Source organism: Hetaerina americana, unplaced genomic scaffold (genome assembly GCF_022747635.1).
Source record: "Hetaerina americana unplaced genomic scaffold, ioHetAmer1.1.p SCAF_31, whole genome shotgun sequence".
Lineage (NCBI taxonomy): Eukaryota > Metazoa > Arthropoda > Insecta > Odonata > Calopterygidae > Hetaerina > Hetaerina americana.
Genome location: NW_027286886.1, coordinates 2,758,226 through 2,773,487, shown reverse-complemented (window position 1 = coordinate 2,773,487; position 15,262 = coordinate 2,758,226). Strand labels below are relative to the sequence as shown.

At 34.4% G+C, this 15,262-nt stretch overlaps 1 protein-coding gene across 3 annotated transcripts in view; it reads left to right on the top strand.

The window, feature by feature from the left end:
• The window catches only part of LOC139691252 (tetratricopeptide repeat protein 39A-like), a 48,645-nt gene extending 34,859 nt beyond the window's left edge, over positions 1 to 13,786 (top strand). For all 3 annotated transcript variants that reach the window (XM_071589002.1, XM_071589001.1, XM_071589003.1), the window contains 8 exons: positions 2,063 to 2,162; positions 4,313 to 4,378; positions 6,108 to 6,275; positions 6,357 to 6,520; positions 9,764 to 9,922; positions 11,977 to 12,206; positions 12,289 to 12,520; positions 13,461 to 13,786. In XM_071589002.1, the coding sequence (XP_071445103.1) occupies positions 2,063 to 2,162; positions 4,313 to 4,378; positions 6,108 to 6,275; positions 6,357 to 6,520; positions 9,764 to 9,922; positions 11,977 to 12,206; positions 12,289 to 12,520; positions 13,461 to 13,587 (1,246 nt within the window). In that variant the 3' untranslated portion in view covers positions 13,588 to 13,786. The remainder of the gene's footprint in view (positions 1 to 2,062; positions 2,163 to 4,312; positions 4,379 to 6,107; positions 6,276 to 6,356; positions 6,521 to 9,763; positions 9,923 to 11,976; positions 12,207 to 12,288; positions 12,521 to 13,460) is intronic.
• The last annotated feature ends 1,476 nt before the right edge of the window (positions 13,787 to 15,262 follow it).

Genomic DNA, 15,262 nt, shown 5'->3' with positions numbered 1-15,262 from the left:
CTCAACCAATGCAATAATGATGCATAAGACTCTCCATTTATCATTTGTCCTTTTTGCAAGTAATTAATGTAGATGATTCCCCTTGCATCTCAAAAAAAAGTGGCCATCACCTGGTTGGCCAATTTCACCATCTTTGCCTTTGGAGCCAGATCGCCTGTAGAAACCCCCAGTTTTTAACTGTTCCTTTTTCTTTAGAGTGTAATGGTATATCCATGTGTGGTACACAGTTATGCATCGATGCTGAAACTCATCAGGATTGTGGTGAAAAAGTGCCAAACCAACCTCTGAATCAACCATACAATTGTGTTTATTCTTCATTGAGAGTAAACATAGCACTTATATTGCATCAGAAATTTGCATGAAAAAGTGTGTGGGGAAAAAGTCTGTCAATATGGGTGCCACATTAGCTCTCGAGGGAGAATAGATGCAATTAGTGTTGTCGATTCATATGCTGTTACAATACAACAATTTCAGAGTGTAAAAATCATTTTCGTATTTTGGTTTGGCACTTTTTCATCATGATGCTGTTGAGTTTCTGCATCTGTGCATAACTGTGTACGAAACACATGTGGATACACTATCACAATCCAGGAGGGAACAAAAAGTCATGACAGTGGGTTTCTAAAGGCAATTCACTACACAAAATATTTCACTTGATATTTATTTATCCACCCTTTCACAAAATGATGAAATGATTGACAAACGCTCATCAAAAAATCAATTTGTCAATCCAGCTTCATAGAAGGGGCAAAGATGCCAAAATCAGATGACAAGATGGCAATGGCTTCTTGGGGTACGGCCATTTGGACACACAGAATCATGTACATCGATTACTTGCAAAAACGACAAATGATGTTTGCAGAGAATTATGCATCATTAATGTATTGGTTGAGCAACAGGAGGATAATAAAGGTCGTGAGTTACTATTCAAAATTTGGTGAGCCAACTTTGGACAATAAAGAAATGTCCTCAAGCAGCTATTTAGCAGTGAAGCTTTAATTGAAGACCTCTCACCCTTGATTCAATATTGTGTTTAAGCCTCTGCTTTCAGAACTGTTTCAGAGCTACGAAAGACCTATGAAGCCACTTGTGATTCATTTTAATGACGTTATGTTGAAAACCTGTTTTGCTTAGATGAAAATGAATACAGGAAGGGGGAAAATCCATTTGGAAATCCATCCATGGAAAATCCCCCATTCGGACTGCCAATTTCAATTCTCTTGGGGGTACAAAATCATCCCTTACTGCTGTGGAGTACCAACAAAGATTAAATGAGTTGCTGACCCACATCCCAATGTTGCAGCAATCCACACTGACAGGTCAAAATCAGTGGGTGGATCTGCACGGCTATAACTTCCTCTTATCACGGCACAACCCAAATGAAGATGAACTCACTCAATAGCATTTTCACAACTTACATTTAAACTTGTCCTTTGCAAAATACACTGTAATGAGGGATGCTTTTTCATCTGCATGTATTTGTAGTAGTTTTTTGTGGAGGTGACTGCCAGCTAAGGTCATTTGCGCCATTAAGGATGGGTGGGAAAGGAGTAAGGGTGGAGAGAAACCCAGCATCTGCATTAGCTTACTCTTAACAAAAGGTGCCAAGGGGTCAACAGTTTAACATCCCATCTTATGGATGACATACTCTCCAAGTTCTCTCCATAAAGCACCTCAAGTAGTGATCAGGATACCACTGAAAAATATTTGCCATCTCCAGGACTCGAATCCGGGCCCTCTCGCTGGGAAGCCAGTATATAAGCCATTGCACCATCCCAACCCCTCGCATTCATATAATGCATTACTGACCATATGTAGACATTACAGCTTTTCCTCTAGTTCAGGAGATTGCCAACTCTCTTAGACCTAAAAGGTCAGAATGTTAAAGAATCACTCCTGTGGGTTCCTGTGTATGCTGGAATAGCTGGAAATGAGTTAGCTTATGCAGTGGCAAAGGGAAGCTTTATTTTATTTTAGGGTTCTGTTCCTTTGTATGAGGTGAACTTATCTTTAGTACTGTCAAATATAACTTCAAATTGATAGCGATGGTGATTTTTTGCAGGGAATGTGGAAATATTTTAAAGAATCGAAACTGGGAAAAGGAGAGTTATAAAATTCATTTTGAAAGTGGAGTTAGAATGGGAATTGGAGCTTTTAATTTGGTAAGTATGACAATGGAGCAGCTTAATAGCATTATTATTATTATAGTATGATAAAGAGTATTGTTGGAAGCAGTTTTTATGGTCATAACACCCTAACTAACTGATGTGAATCATTAATCCTATGTTTAATGAAAGCTTGACTATGAAACCTATCCAGCTTGCTATTCACTTTATTGTAGTTCTGTGTTCTAAAATCTAAAATTCTACTCATTATAAAATGGCTGGAAAACTGAAAAAATGTACTCTCTATTGCTAACAAACTCAGATTAATAACTTGGAAACAAAAAGGATAGTTTCCATGTATCTTTGCCTGTATTACTGCCATATTAGCTGAGGGGCGACATCCCCGTTAGCCTAAATGATTAAGTTTTACAGCAGCAAAACATGTGAGATGAAACTAAATGTGCTACGTTGTATAAATTTACAATTTGGGAATTTTTTCAGGAAGCACTTTCAACGAAATATTAAAACTCTGTTGCTTATTACTGACTCAAGGCAATGATATTATCAAACTTTGAAATCAAGGCAACCATTTTCTATGCTAAATGTGGGGAAGAATACGTTAGAAAAATGCTTATTCCGCTAAATCGGTTTGTGCTTTTAGATCAAAGTTATGCCTATATACCCTTGGTCCATACGAAGCAGCCACATTTTAGAACACATTTTGGGGTAAAAAAAGTTACCATATTTTCCTATGTTTAAGACTCACTGTGACTTTTCAGGTTAGAGTATAAAAAACATCCTTGTATCAGACAGAAAAGGCTGAGAGTATTTTTATATTTCCACATAATATGAAGAAAATTGAATTGTTACATTGAAAGTTAGCAGCTACACATATACAGTGGAACCTCATGCAAAAGCTTCTTGAAGTCACCATTGAAGCTCTCTGCTAGCTTTGACTCATAGGTTGCTGCTTCACTATTCCTCACAATGCCGTGGATGCCCATTCTTCTCATTAACTTCTTGAACCATGCACAGCTCCCCTTTAATACTTTGTCAGCTATTGATAATCCAGACAACCTTTTGTGGAGGTTAGTGTAATTCACTATTCCATTCTCACAAATTATATTCTCATTAATGGTGTAGCATAGCAATAGCTTTTTGTTTAAGCATATGAGAAGCAACCTTTCAGCATTGTTGAGGATGTTTGTTTGTTTTACAGATATTCTTGTTACTCACTTTGAAACATCTACCTCCCTAATTTTGTTCTTGAAGAAAATGCAAATCGTTGATGTCGACCAATGGTTGATTTTCGTAATAGATCAGCCATGCTCACAGCTTGTTCCTGATTTTCAATGGTTTTACATTTCATTTCTATGATTATTTTTATTCCCTTATGGATTTTTATTCAGGGGCATCTTCAAAACTATGCTCAAAATATTATTTAATATTTCTCAAAAAATAAATAAAACAGAGATGAAGACTACTTCAATTTTCCACTGAATAAAAATTTTACTCACGACCAGTTTCGATGCACTACTCGTGAATAAATTTTTATTTAGTGGAAAATTGTAGTTGTCTTCATCTCTGTTATTATGGAACAGCTCCACCACATCACACCTGAATCTGTAAATTATGAAATCTGTTCTGTTGAAACAGTAATCCTGCTTACTGTGATTTGTCATCCAGTTATTAAAATTTTCCTCAAATTTTGGACATTTAGGAGCACATGAACGTGAAATTTTTCTGCTCTGAGGTTATCGGGAGGGATACGCGTTCAATGTATTAGCAGAGTGGTGACATTCCCGTAGATTTATTTTGGAATTTTTTTTGGAAGTTCTCTCCAGGAAATATTAAAACTCTTGCTTTCTGCTGGCTCAAAAAGGTGATTTTTCCAAAATTTTTATTTAAGGTAATCATTTTCTCTGCTTGATTTTGGAAAAAATTAGTATATTTCTGGTGAATTGGCTCAAGTCCTATAGGTCAATGTTATACTTGTATACCATTGGCTCATCAGACAGGTTGAATTTATAGCACATTTTGGAGCAAAAAAGAGCATCTTATGAGTGGGAAAATACAGTGTATATGAGTGTATATGCATAAATATTAATTTCTATTTAACATTTTAATATTTTGCTAAATAAAAACTCTATTCTTAACATAAGTAAAAATTCCTTAAAATTAAAAAAAAATTATTTACGTCTTTGCAGATGATTTCACTTCTTCCAGCACGGGTTATCAAGCTATTAGAATTCATTGGGTTTTCTGGTAGCAAAGTAAGTAATAGCAGTATTTGCTGAATTTCATTCTAATACATATATAATAGGGATCATACCTTACAAATTAAATGGTGTTCTACTCTTCATTTTAAGTGACTGAAGTCTAAAGTCATATATGTGGTAGTCTTGGGTATGGGAAAATTCATATAAATGTTCATTGTGATAAGTGAGCTAATTCTATGGCTAAAGCATTCATACCTACTCTAACTTTTGTTGATTTTTAGAGATTTAAAAATATTTTTTGGCAATTCTATTTTTCATTCTTTGCTGGAATACAAGCAGTTAATTATAGACTGATAAAATACGAGAGTTGTTTGAAAGGTTCCCTGAATCACCACCAGATGTCAGCGCTAGTGCAATGAGTTTCCTGCATAGTTATTTGTAATCCTTCATGAGTAAACACATAATGCATCAGTGCTCTGGAAAGAGATCTGTAATGTGGACATCTTGCTGTTGTTGTTCCCAAGTAGTGATTTGTGAAGATGGAAAAATTTTGAGATTTGAGCAGTGATTAAATACTTCATAAAGAAAGGTACGAAAGCAAAGGAAACACATGCTGACTTTCAGATCACCCTGGGGGACTCTGCCCCTTCATATTCAACCGTTGTCAAGTGGACAAACAAGTTTAAGTTTGGTCGGGACAGCTTAGAAAATGATCCACTTAGTGGTCAGCCAAATTGTGCCACTACTCCATGAATTCTTGTAAAAGTGCATAAAATGGTAATGGAGGATCAATGACTGAAAAGGCAAGTAATCACTGAAACTGCATGGATGTCATCTGAATGGGCTTATCACATTTGAACAGTAGAATGGAATATGAGAAAATTATCTGCTTGACTCTTGAAGAAGCAGGATCTTCTCCATAAATCAGGATGGAAATTTGTTTGGAAAAATGTTTTGACCAGTTTTAAGAGCAATCAACCAGACTTTTTACGCCAGTTTGTGACCACAGATGAAACTGGGGTCCATTACTGTACCCCAGAGACAAAACTGCAGTCAAAGTAGTGGAAGCATGTTGATTTACCACCACAACCAAGAATTGCTTTGGCAGGCAATACAGTAGGCGGGAAAGGTGATGGCTTCAGTTTTCTGGGATGTGAAATGGATTCTGCTGGTAGATTATCTTCCCACTGGTCACACAATTACTGGACAAGACTATGCTAACCTCCTAGACCAACTGCAGCAAAAGATATACGAAAAAAGGCCTGGTTTGGCAAGAAAGAATCTGTCTTCATCTTTCATGACAGTGACAGTGCATGCCCACACACGTGTCCATGTCATGGCAAAAATACGTGAACTTAGATATGAATTGTTGCCACACCCACCCTATTCACCTAATTTGGCCCCATCAGATTTCCATCTCTTCCCCAAGCTCAAAATGTTCCTTGGTGGACAGAGGTTCTCTTCAAGCAAACAACTAACAGCTGAAGTAGAATGGTATTTTGCAGCCTTGAAGGAATCTAATTTTCGAGATGGGATCAAGACTTAGGAACATTACAGGGCCGAGTGCATTAGTGTGCGAGTAGACTTTATTGAAAAATATAATACTTTCACTGAGGTAAGTCATTATTCCTATTCCATTCAGAGAGCTTTTCAAATTACCCTCGTATTTGAATTGCTAACTTAATTAAAATACGAACACAATTTCAAATCCTCTTGAAATATTATTGAAAAAACTACATTAGTATGATTTTAAATAATTTTGTTGTTTATTTGACTTTTCAAGGAAGTTGGCCTGAAGGAGTTAGAAACTGGTTATAACCTATTCAACAGCCTTCGCCAAGTGCTGTGTGTTATGGTTTTGCTCGCATACCATCTTATTGTAATGGTGGTACTTAGTCATACTGATGGGGATTTAAATTTCTCTGAAGAAATTTTAAAGAAAGAACTCGAGGTAAATATCTTCCATTTGGAGTTAATATTTTCTTATATTCTCTGGGAAATTGAATATATTTCTTAAAAAAAACCTTTTCAGACCTATCCCCAAGGTGTTTGGTTCCTATTTTTCAAAGGCCGTCTTGAGTTCATGAAAGGGAACATCAATGAAGCAATTGCATGGTATGAGAAATCATGGAAATCCCAAAACCTTTGGCCTCAATTTCATCATTTATGCTTTTGGGAGTTAATGTGGGCCAACTGGTAAGTATCTATTTGTTTTTTGTGTAGATTATATATGTGCTAAGTGAAATGCATTTGATTACAAAATGAAAGTCACTCATTAGGGGAAACAATTGCTCCCATATAAATTAATATAAAATCCAACTATAGGTTTCATTACAAAAGAATGAAGTATGGATAAGAATTATTCAAAGATATCTACAGTTGACTTATTAAATTATGTGGAAACTTCACTTAATGAGCATAATTTGTTATAGAATCTTACTCTTAAAGCAACTTACTTGTTAAGAGGAAATATTTTTCCTGTATAAATGTAAAATATGGTAATGCGTTCCTTGGCAAAAAAAATTATTTATGTTCAAGGTTTATTCAAAGAAAGTTATATGTACATTTTTTAGGGTCATTAATCATCTCCATCTCTTATATAGGAGAAAGAACCAACCTGCGAACTCCATTTGTAGAAAACAAAAAAGAATTGAAATAATTAGTTTATTATTTATGATACATGTCTAATGCTATTTAACTGGTTAACTGACTAGAAACATTTGTTTTTGGTAATGCTTCTAAATTGTGAAAACCTAATATACCATTATCATTGAAGAAATTTTAGCACACATAGCCATTGCCTTATTGGAGTTCTCAATATATGATGCAACAGTTTTCCATGCTTACCCATGATGTCCACATTACATTTAGCCTGCTCTTCTGGACTAAACACATCTTGAAGGCTCTTGGGAGTTTCTGAATGCTAAACAAGTATGGGTTTGATTTTCAAATCGCCACTTGCATTGGTACAAATGTCAGCATGATATTGTCTTGTGACTGGGAAATGCATTCTCCTCCGCTGCTTTATAGGTTTGCTTTAGCTTCTTTTTCCAGAAGAGATCCATTTTGTCACAATGAAAATTGTGCAGCAGATAACCCTCAGAATCTATGATCTACTTGAAGTCACCGATGAAGTTCTTTGCTGCCTCTCGAGTTATAGCTTGCTGCTTCACCATGCTTCCCAATGCTATGGATGCCAGTTATTCTCTTATAAACTTCTTGAACCACCCACGGCTTCCCTCATATCCTTCTTCTTCAGCTGTTGATGATCCTGGCATCTTTTTAACGAGGTTGGCGAAAATCACTTTTGCCTTCTCACAAATGATAATGTTGTTTATATTACTACCTTGAAATTACTTTTTTTATCTATATGAGAAAAAACCTTTTGACATAATTGAGAATATCTAGCCATTGCATAGATATTCTTGTATGCAATGGCAATTCTTGATACATCTATTTATTTAATTTTGTCTGTATTCTTGAGGATAGTGCAAATTGTTGATGTGAACCAACTGTATGTCTGCGCTTGATCAGCCATTCTCATATGTCAATAATTTTACCTATCATTTTTATTCATCCATGGCTGTCTTGTGGTGGTGTTTTCTTCTGGGACATTTTTGCAAGAGATATGATTTTATATATTTATAGGTATTTGTAACTTGTTATATTGAATGACTGGCATGGGTGCTATGCATTAGTCTCTTCATAACTGGTTGATTTTACATGTAATTCTTAGGCAAATAAACTGTGTCTTAAGTATCAATTGTTAGATGCCATACTTGCTATATAAGGCTTCTACTGCATGTAAGTTAATGCTAAAAATTAAATTTCTAAAAAAATATAGTATATTAATATGCAGAATCTTTTATTCTCACTCGGCAGTTTAGTGTTTTGAACCTTTTAGAATACGCCAAATGATAAAAAATTGCTTAATATGACAGTAATTGCTTAACATGAGAGTAAGAAAACCTGTAGGGATATAATTTCAAAAATGTATTTAATACACATAGGAACCTGGGAAAGTAAGGCATTTGACATAGTGGGATATCTGTCATGATCGTGTGATCATTTTAAGTATGTCAATTTTGTTTTGAAGCCAATACAAATATCTCTATTTTCAATAATTCAAAGCTCACTGAGGATCCTGCAGCTCAGAAGAATAGTATTATGGCCTACATAAATTAAATAATAATAAATACCTACTTAAACATGTAGGTATTTTTTAGTATTATACATGGGTCATTCAATAGTCCTTTAAAAAAAATTTTCAACAATATCCTTCTTCCTCCACAAATTACTCCTAGTGTTTCACCAGCTTTTTTCAGCCATTCAAAGGATAGAATTTCAGAAGGTTTTCAAAAAGCATTTTTGATGGTGATGACCTTCTCGTTCCATGTAAATTGTTTTTTGCTGAGCCATTTTCTCAAGTTTGGAAGTAAAAAAAGTCTGGGGGCCAAATCTGGTGAATACAGTGGATGTTAATTATAATAATAATTCAAACTTAAATTACATAGTTTTTGCCATGGAATCTGCCCAGGTGTGCACCAATGCATTGTTGTGATGGAAGAGAATTTTTTTCTTGAACAAATGAGGACATTTCTCATGATTTATTTACTCAACAGGTGTGAAAATGATGTGCATGTATATTCCTCTCCATTAATTGTTTGGCCTTTTTGCAATTAATAGATGTAGATGGTCATCTTCTTGTCAGTCAAATTCATCATCGTTGCCATCTTTGCAGCCTGATCACCCTTAGAAACCCACTGTTTTGACTTTTCTTATTTCTCTGGAGTGTAGTAGTGTATCCATGTATCAGTGCAGAAACTCATCAAGATTCCGATGGAAAAGTGCCGAATCAGCCTCCATATTAACCACACTATGGTATTCTCCACCGAGAGTAAATGCGGCACCAGTCTTGGGGAAAGGTTTTCTTGCCCATTTTTTAATGGAAAATTGAAAACAAGGCACTTATTTTGTGGTATGCCTATAGCCTCAACTATTTTGTGAACTTTGATTTGTTGATCACGCAAAACCATATTTTGGATTTTGTCAATCATTTTGGAGGAAGTCACTTACACTGGACATCCCAAACGTTGTTCATTATTAGTGGGTGTGTGGCCACGTTTAAACTCGTTAACCAAGTCGTAGAGATTTACAAACACAGGAGCAGATTTGCCATGAACTTCATCTGACTTGGCAGAGATCTCTTTCTTTGTTAAGCCTTTTAAATAGAAGTGTTTAATCACTGCATGAACCTCATAATATTCCATTTTTTTCAAATTTATATTTTTATATTTATGGTCATAAAAATTTCAGATACATATTTTGTAGTATTTCACTGAGATTTTTGGAAAGTTCATAATTATTTATTTCAAAGTCAACAACAATTACTAGAACTATATTAATCGTAGCATTAATTTTCCCTTCCAATATTTTCAGTGCCAACCAGTGTTGGAGAGAAGCCAGTGTGTTTGCTGATAAACTTATAAATGATAGTAGATGGTCTAGGACAATTTACAGTTACCAAAAAGGTGCAATGCTCCTAATGATAAAAGATCCTATTGCTGAAGAAGTGAAGGAAATAGAAACCCTTATGAAGTACGTTAATCTTTTATTGAACCTTTTAAAATAAAAATTGTATGGTGAGTAATAATAATATGATGGAAATATGTAAATTGATTTTCATGAACTGTGCATTGTAGTGTAGGGTAAACATCCACCTCTTGTGTATTGGCAGTAATGTGGACACTCTTGAATCAAGAGTGATCAGAAATTTATTTATTCACATTCGCAGTGGCAACCATTGCAAGCTGAAACAGGTTGCTTGTATTCATGCATTTGATGATGAAAAAGTGTTTTATCATCTTAAAAACTACTTTGGGTAGGTCTGTGGACTATAAGGAGGATGGGGAACACACTTAGTATTGAGTTTTGCTAGATATTAGGGACAATATTTGCATTATCACAGTGCAACATCTAGTATGTTGATTTTAAATATGTCCTTGAAGAATTTTCAGCACATCTATACGGTATGCTTCATTTACAGTTCCATAAGCTGGTATGGCATACTAAAATATCATTGCCTGATTATCAAAAAATGATGAAACCATTAACTTTCCCAGGTGAAGCCACCACTTTGGTTTTTTTTATGCTGGTGATGCCGAAGGTTTTCACAGCCTTGCTCTCAGTATCAAAATGTTACAGCCAAATTTCATCTGCGGTGATTACCTTCAAAAGAAATTCTTCATCTTCTTGTAACATCACCTTCAACTGCGGACAGACCTGCATGCAAACAACCTGCTGCTTGAAATAATCAGTGGTAGTATCCACCTTGCACCAAACACTCTCACTTACACTTTTCCTTATACCAAGGAGTGGGTAGTACCCATTGAAATTTTCAATATATCTGAGAGAGTGCTCTTAACATTATTTAATGTCTTATCTAACAATGTGAGCAGCGGTGTTAACACCATTGACTGGATATACTTCACACTTTCAGGCTTCACTTGGTAGAGCTATTTGATATCCATATTGAATGAGTTTCTAATTTCCCATTAACTTTATTTTAAGGCACAATGCATTTCACAGACTTGTAGCATCATCAGGTACATGTTTGGTTCTCATGCAGTAGTTGAATATAGATAGATAGATAGATAGATAGATAGTGGTCTTTATTTGGGCGAAATTGAGACCAAATCCATTCTTCTTCCATTCATTCTTCCATTTAACCCATAAATATAATAAATATATACCCTTAGGACAGAGTAGAGGGGGAGAAAGGGTGGAAAGTTGAAGGTGGGGGGTCAGGGTTTTTTCGGTTAAGGGAAGGGAAAGGCGGTCGTGTCTAGGTTATGACATGGCGTTGGGTCTGGTCAGACGAATGAGGGGGGTAGGGGAAAATGGATACGTTGAACTACTGGATTTTTTTTCCTTGAGGTCAGTTGCTCCAAAAGGAGAAAGGAGGGATGAGCATATAATTATTCATTATAAAGTATTGTCTTGGGGTCTGATTGTATGTGATCTGTGGTGCTCGAAAAATCCAGCTTGAAATGTTTAATTTGAAAAAGCAATCTGGCAACAGACTGAGAACTGATGTGCAATGCAGATTCAAGCGTTGTGTGGTGAGTGGTTTTCAGGCATATGCAGTAGGTTGGGAGGGTGGAATGTGAAATTTGAGATGAGAGCATACCCACTCGCCTCTGATCCAGGGCTTCTCTGATTCTCAATGGAATTGGTGTTTGCCCTGATGGGTGTCTCCCTCCCTTTCTTCAGCCGGATCTGCCCCATTACTCCACTACCACCCTCCTACTTTCATGTAAAATCACTTGGAAATGACATAATGCATTGAAACTAGTTATATTTAAAAAGTAAAAAACTCCTTGTTTCTTTTATTATTGAGAATTTATATTCCAACTGTTGCATTTTCTTCCAAATTATAGTCTTTTCGAATGCTTGGATGAATTGACCACTCATAACAACTGTCATTCTTAAGAAACTGGAAAGGATGTTGTTGTTTTGAGCTATTATTGCACCCATTTTGGTTGTCAGATTGAGAATCATTGATAAGATTTGAAAGCACTGCAACTTGTGAATCGCTATTGTCTGGGGTATATTGTGTCAATTGTTATATTTTGCTCTGCTTATTATTTCAGAAATGCACCCCAGTGGAAGCAAAGAATCGCTGGAAAATCCTTACCAATGGAGAAGTTTGCTGTGAAGAAAACGGAAAGATATTTTTCTCAAGGGAAGACTCTATTGCTTCCAGCACTGGAACTTCTCTATGTTTGGAATTTGTTCAAAGTGTTGGGGAAAAAATGGCCACTTGTTGAGGCTGTTTACAAATTAGTTGAAGAAGAAATGAACAAATTGAGTAAAAGGCCTGGTAATTACATGACTTAATTTTTTTTTTTTACATTTGGATTTTTTATCTCATAATTTTAATATTTGATTGTTTTTCCTCAAAGATACCGAATTCAGTGCTGACAACAAAGGTTTGCTACTTTTGTTGAAAGCAGCTTGTTTAAGGGCAATGGGCTCACCACTACAAGCTGAAGAATGTATCCAGAGTTTACTTCTATTGGAAAAGTCTATTAAAGAAGATAATTACTTGATACCGTATGCAGTTGTGGAATTAGCATTGTTGCAGAAAGAACAAGGCTTTAATGATAAAGCCATACAGCTCTTGGAAGATGCTAAGTAAGTGATGTATCTGATAATTCTAATGTTTTATGCCCAGTTTTAGGATTGAGGGTGGTGACTCATTTTATAAATTTGGAAAAAATTCCAAGGAATTACTCTTTACCATCATAAGTTTGGGAAACTATCTGGAAGAGGACCATGTTTTTTTGAGTCTAAAATTTAATTATGAGATTAGGAATATTATATAAGGATTCTGAGTGAGAATTATGTTACTTAGGTTTTGAGACCATTTCATTATTGGTCTATCCCAATGCACATGCTGTGAGGTGAAAACTAAATGTGGAATTGCATAAATGGTTGGTGGCCCAACATGAGGCCAAGAAGGGGTCAAAAATTCACAAAGTTTTGAATTGATATCTTCTGTCTTCTCAGATGGCTCAAAATGAAAATTTCAGTAGATGTTAAAAAAATTTCAAGTTTCTTTTTATCTTTATTCTTATAGAATGGAAAAACATCCCTTTATGAGCACTAAAACAATGAGGAAAATGGTATCATACCATTTAACCCTCAAGCTGCAGGTAGCATACATACCCATGGGCAACTGAAGGGAAAACATTCTAGTATGTTTTCTCAGCAAAGGAAATTAATTGAGTTCCTCACTAGCAGTGTTTCAGGGACTGATCATTTTATGTTGCATGTGTGGGAAACTTGAGTGTGGGAAGAAAAACTATTCAAATGTATAAAATGTCATTGGCTATTAAATTTTATCCAAGAGGGAAGCAGAGGGAAAGTGGGGGAGGGGGGAAGGATTGCCCCTTGCAGGGACCCAGTGGATAACTGGGCATTGAACTATTGGCACTCTAGTCTTTAAATATTTTTTTACTCCAGATTTCTTAGGAATCATTTTCAAACCTAATTGCTACCATGGCAAATAATTTTGGGTGCAATATTTTGAGTTTCCTGCAGTTCACTTATAACATTTTGCCTTTCCTTGCAGGAGGTTATACACAGGATATTCTTTGGAATCACGTCTCCATTTCAAAATTCATTCTGCCTTATTAGAGCTGCAAAGTGACCGAAGAGTTAGCAATGAGGCTGCTGCAACTGAAACATCTGCTCTATAGTTTTACACATGAGCGTACATACATATTGTTTCAGAAAAAGTCAGTATTTGTTTTCATACTACATACACCTTGTTTTTATTGTACTTATGTTGTTGAATGTTTGTAGTACAACCTAAAACTAGTCTTCTGAGGCATTTTTTTATGTAATTGCCAAGCAACCAATTTGTTAATCAAAAGATAATATATATATATATATATATAAATAATATATATATAATATATATATATAATATACCTGTATATATATAAAATATATATATATATATTATATATATACATATATATATATATACATATATATATATATATATATATATATATATATATATATATACATATATATATACACATATATAAATATATAAATATATATATATATATGTATATATATGTATATACATATATACATATACATATATACACATATACATATATATATATATATATATATATATATATATATATATATATATATATATATGTATGTATATATATGTATATACATATATACATATACATATATACACATATATATACATACATATATATATATATATATACATACACACATACATACATATATATATACATACATATATATATATATATATATATATATATATATATATATATATATATGTGTATATGTATATATGTGTGTGTGTGTGTGTATGTTTGGATTTTTTCTGGGAGAACAAGGACTTGGCAAATGGTAGAAAAAATGCATTCCAATTTCTGCTGTCAACATTGAGTCATATTGAGGAAATGACTTTTTGCCTATTTTAAATAATGCTCTTGAGTGCCACCAAAAATTGTTACTTATGGTTAAAGCTTTACTTATTAATTTGTTCCTATTATTGTGTCTTAGTTTGATTGGTTTGTGTTTAAAAGTTTTGGGGTTTGTTTTTTATTTTTGGATGTGATGCCAGGGAAGTCTACTTTTTTATTTTTGAGTTATACTTTACTATTACTTTTATACATTAGTATTGTTAAGTCTTTCACTTGTTTTTTTAAACAACTTTGCATTCTTTAATGACATTAAAGGTGTTAATTTTTCTTAGTTTATTTATGCACAATTACCATGTCATTTGCCATGCATATATTTCGAAATTTTTCATCCATTAATGGGTGCATACTTCCTATTTAAGGTCCTCAGGTTTTGACTTTCCAGATTTTATCTCACAATGGTGGATGCATATTTACTTTGTAAAGATAAGTAATTAAATAGCTTTTGCAGTATTTATGGGTCATTTCCATGGCCCACATAGTGCATTTGAATTTTAAGCAAGATATGTTACAGAGTGACTTGCAATGGTGCAATTTTATTTCAAAATTTTGGAAAGATTGAATTTTATTTGATTGGACCCTGCAGCATGCTATATGCGTGTCAATATTTGAATGATCACATTGACACTTTTTGTGATAGCATTCAGTGTATTTGTAATTTTTGCTTGCAGTAGGTAATAAACCTGAATCAAAGTTAATTTGCAATGTTCTCATAAACCACTTTTAGTTTATAATAATTTGATTATGCATACATATTAACTTGTAGTTGATTGTGACCTTAAAGCATATTGTGAGCAAATCATTAGCCCATATGCAAACACTTAAAGTTTTGTCACAATGGTGCATTCCATAAAGTATTTGTTCCTTAGGAATGTCTTCTCCAGAATGT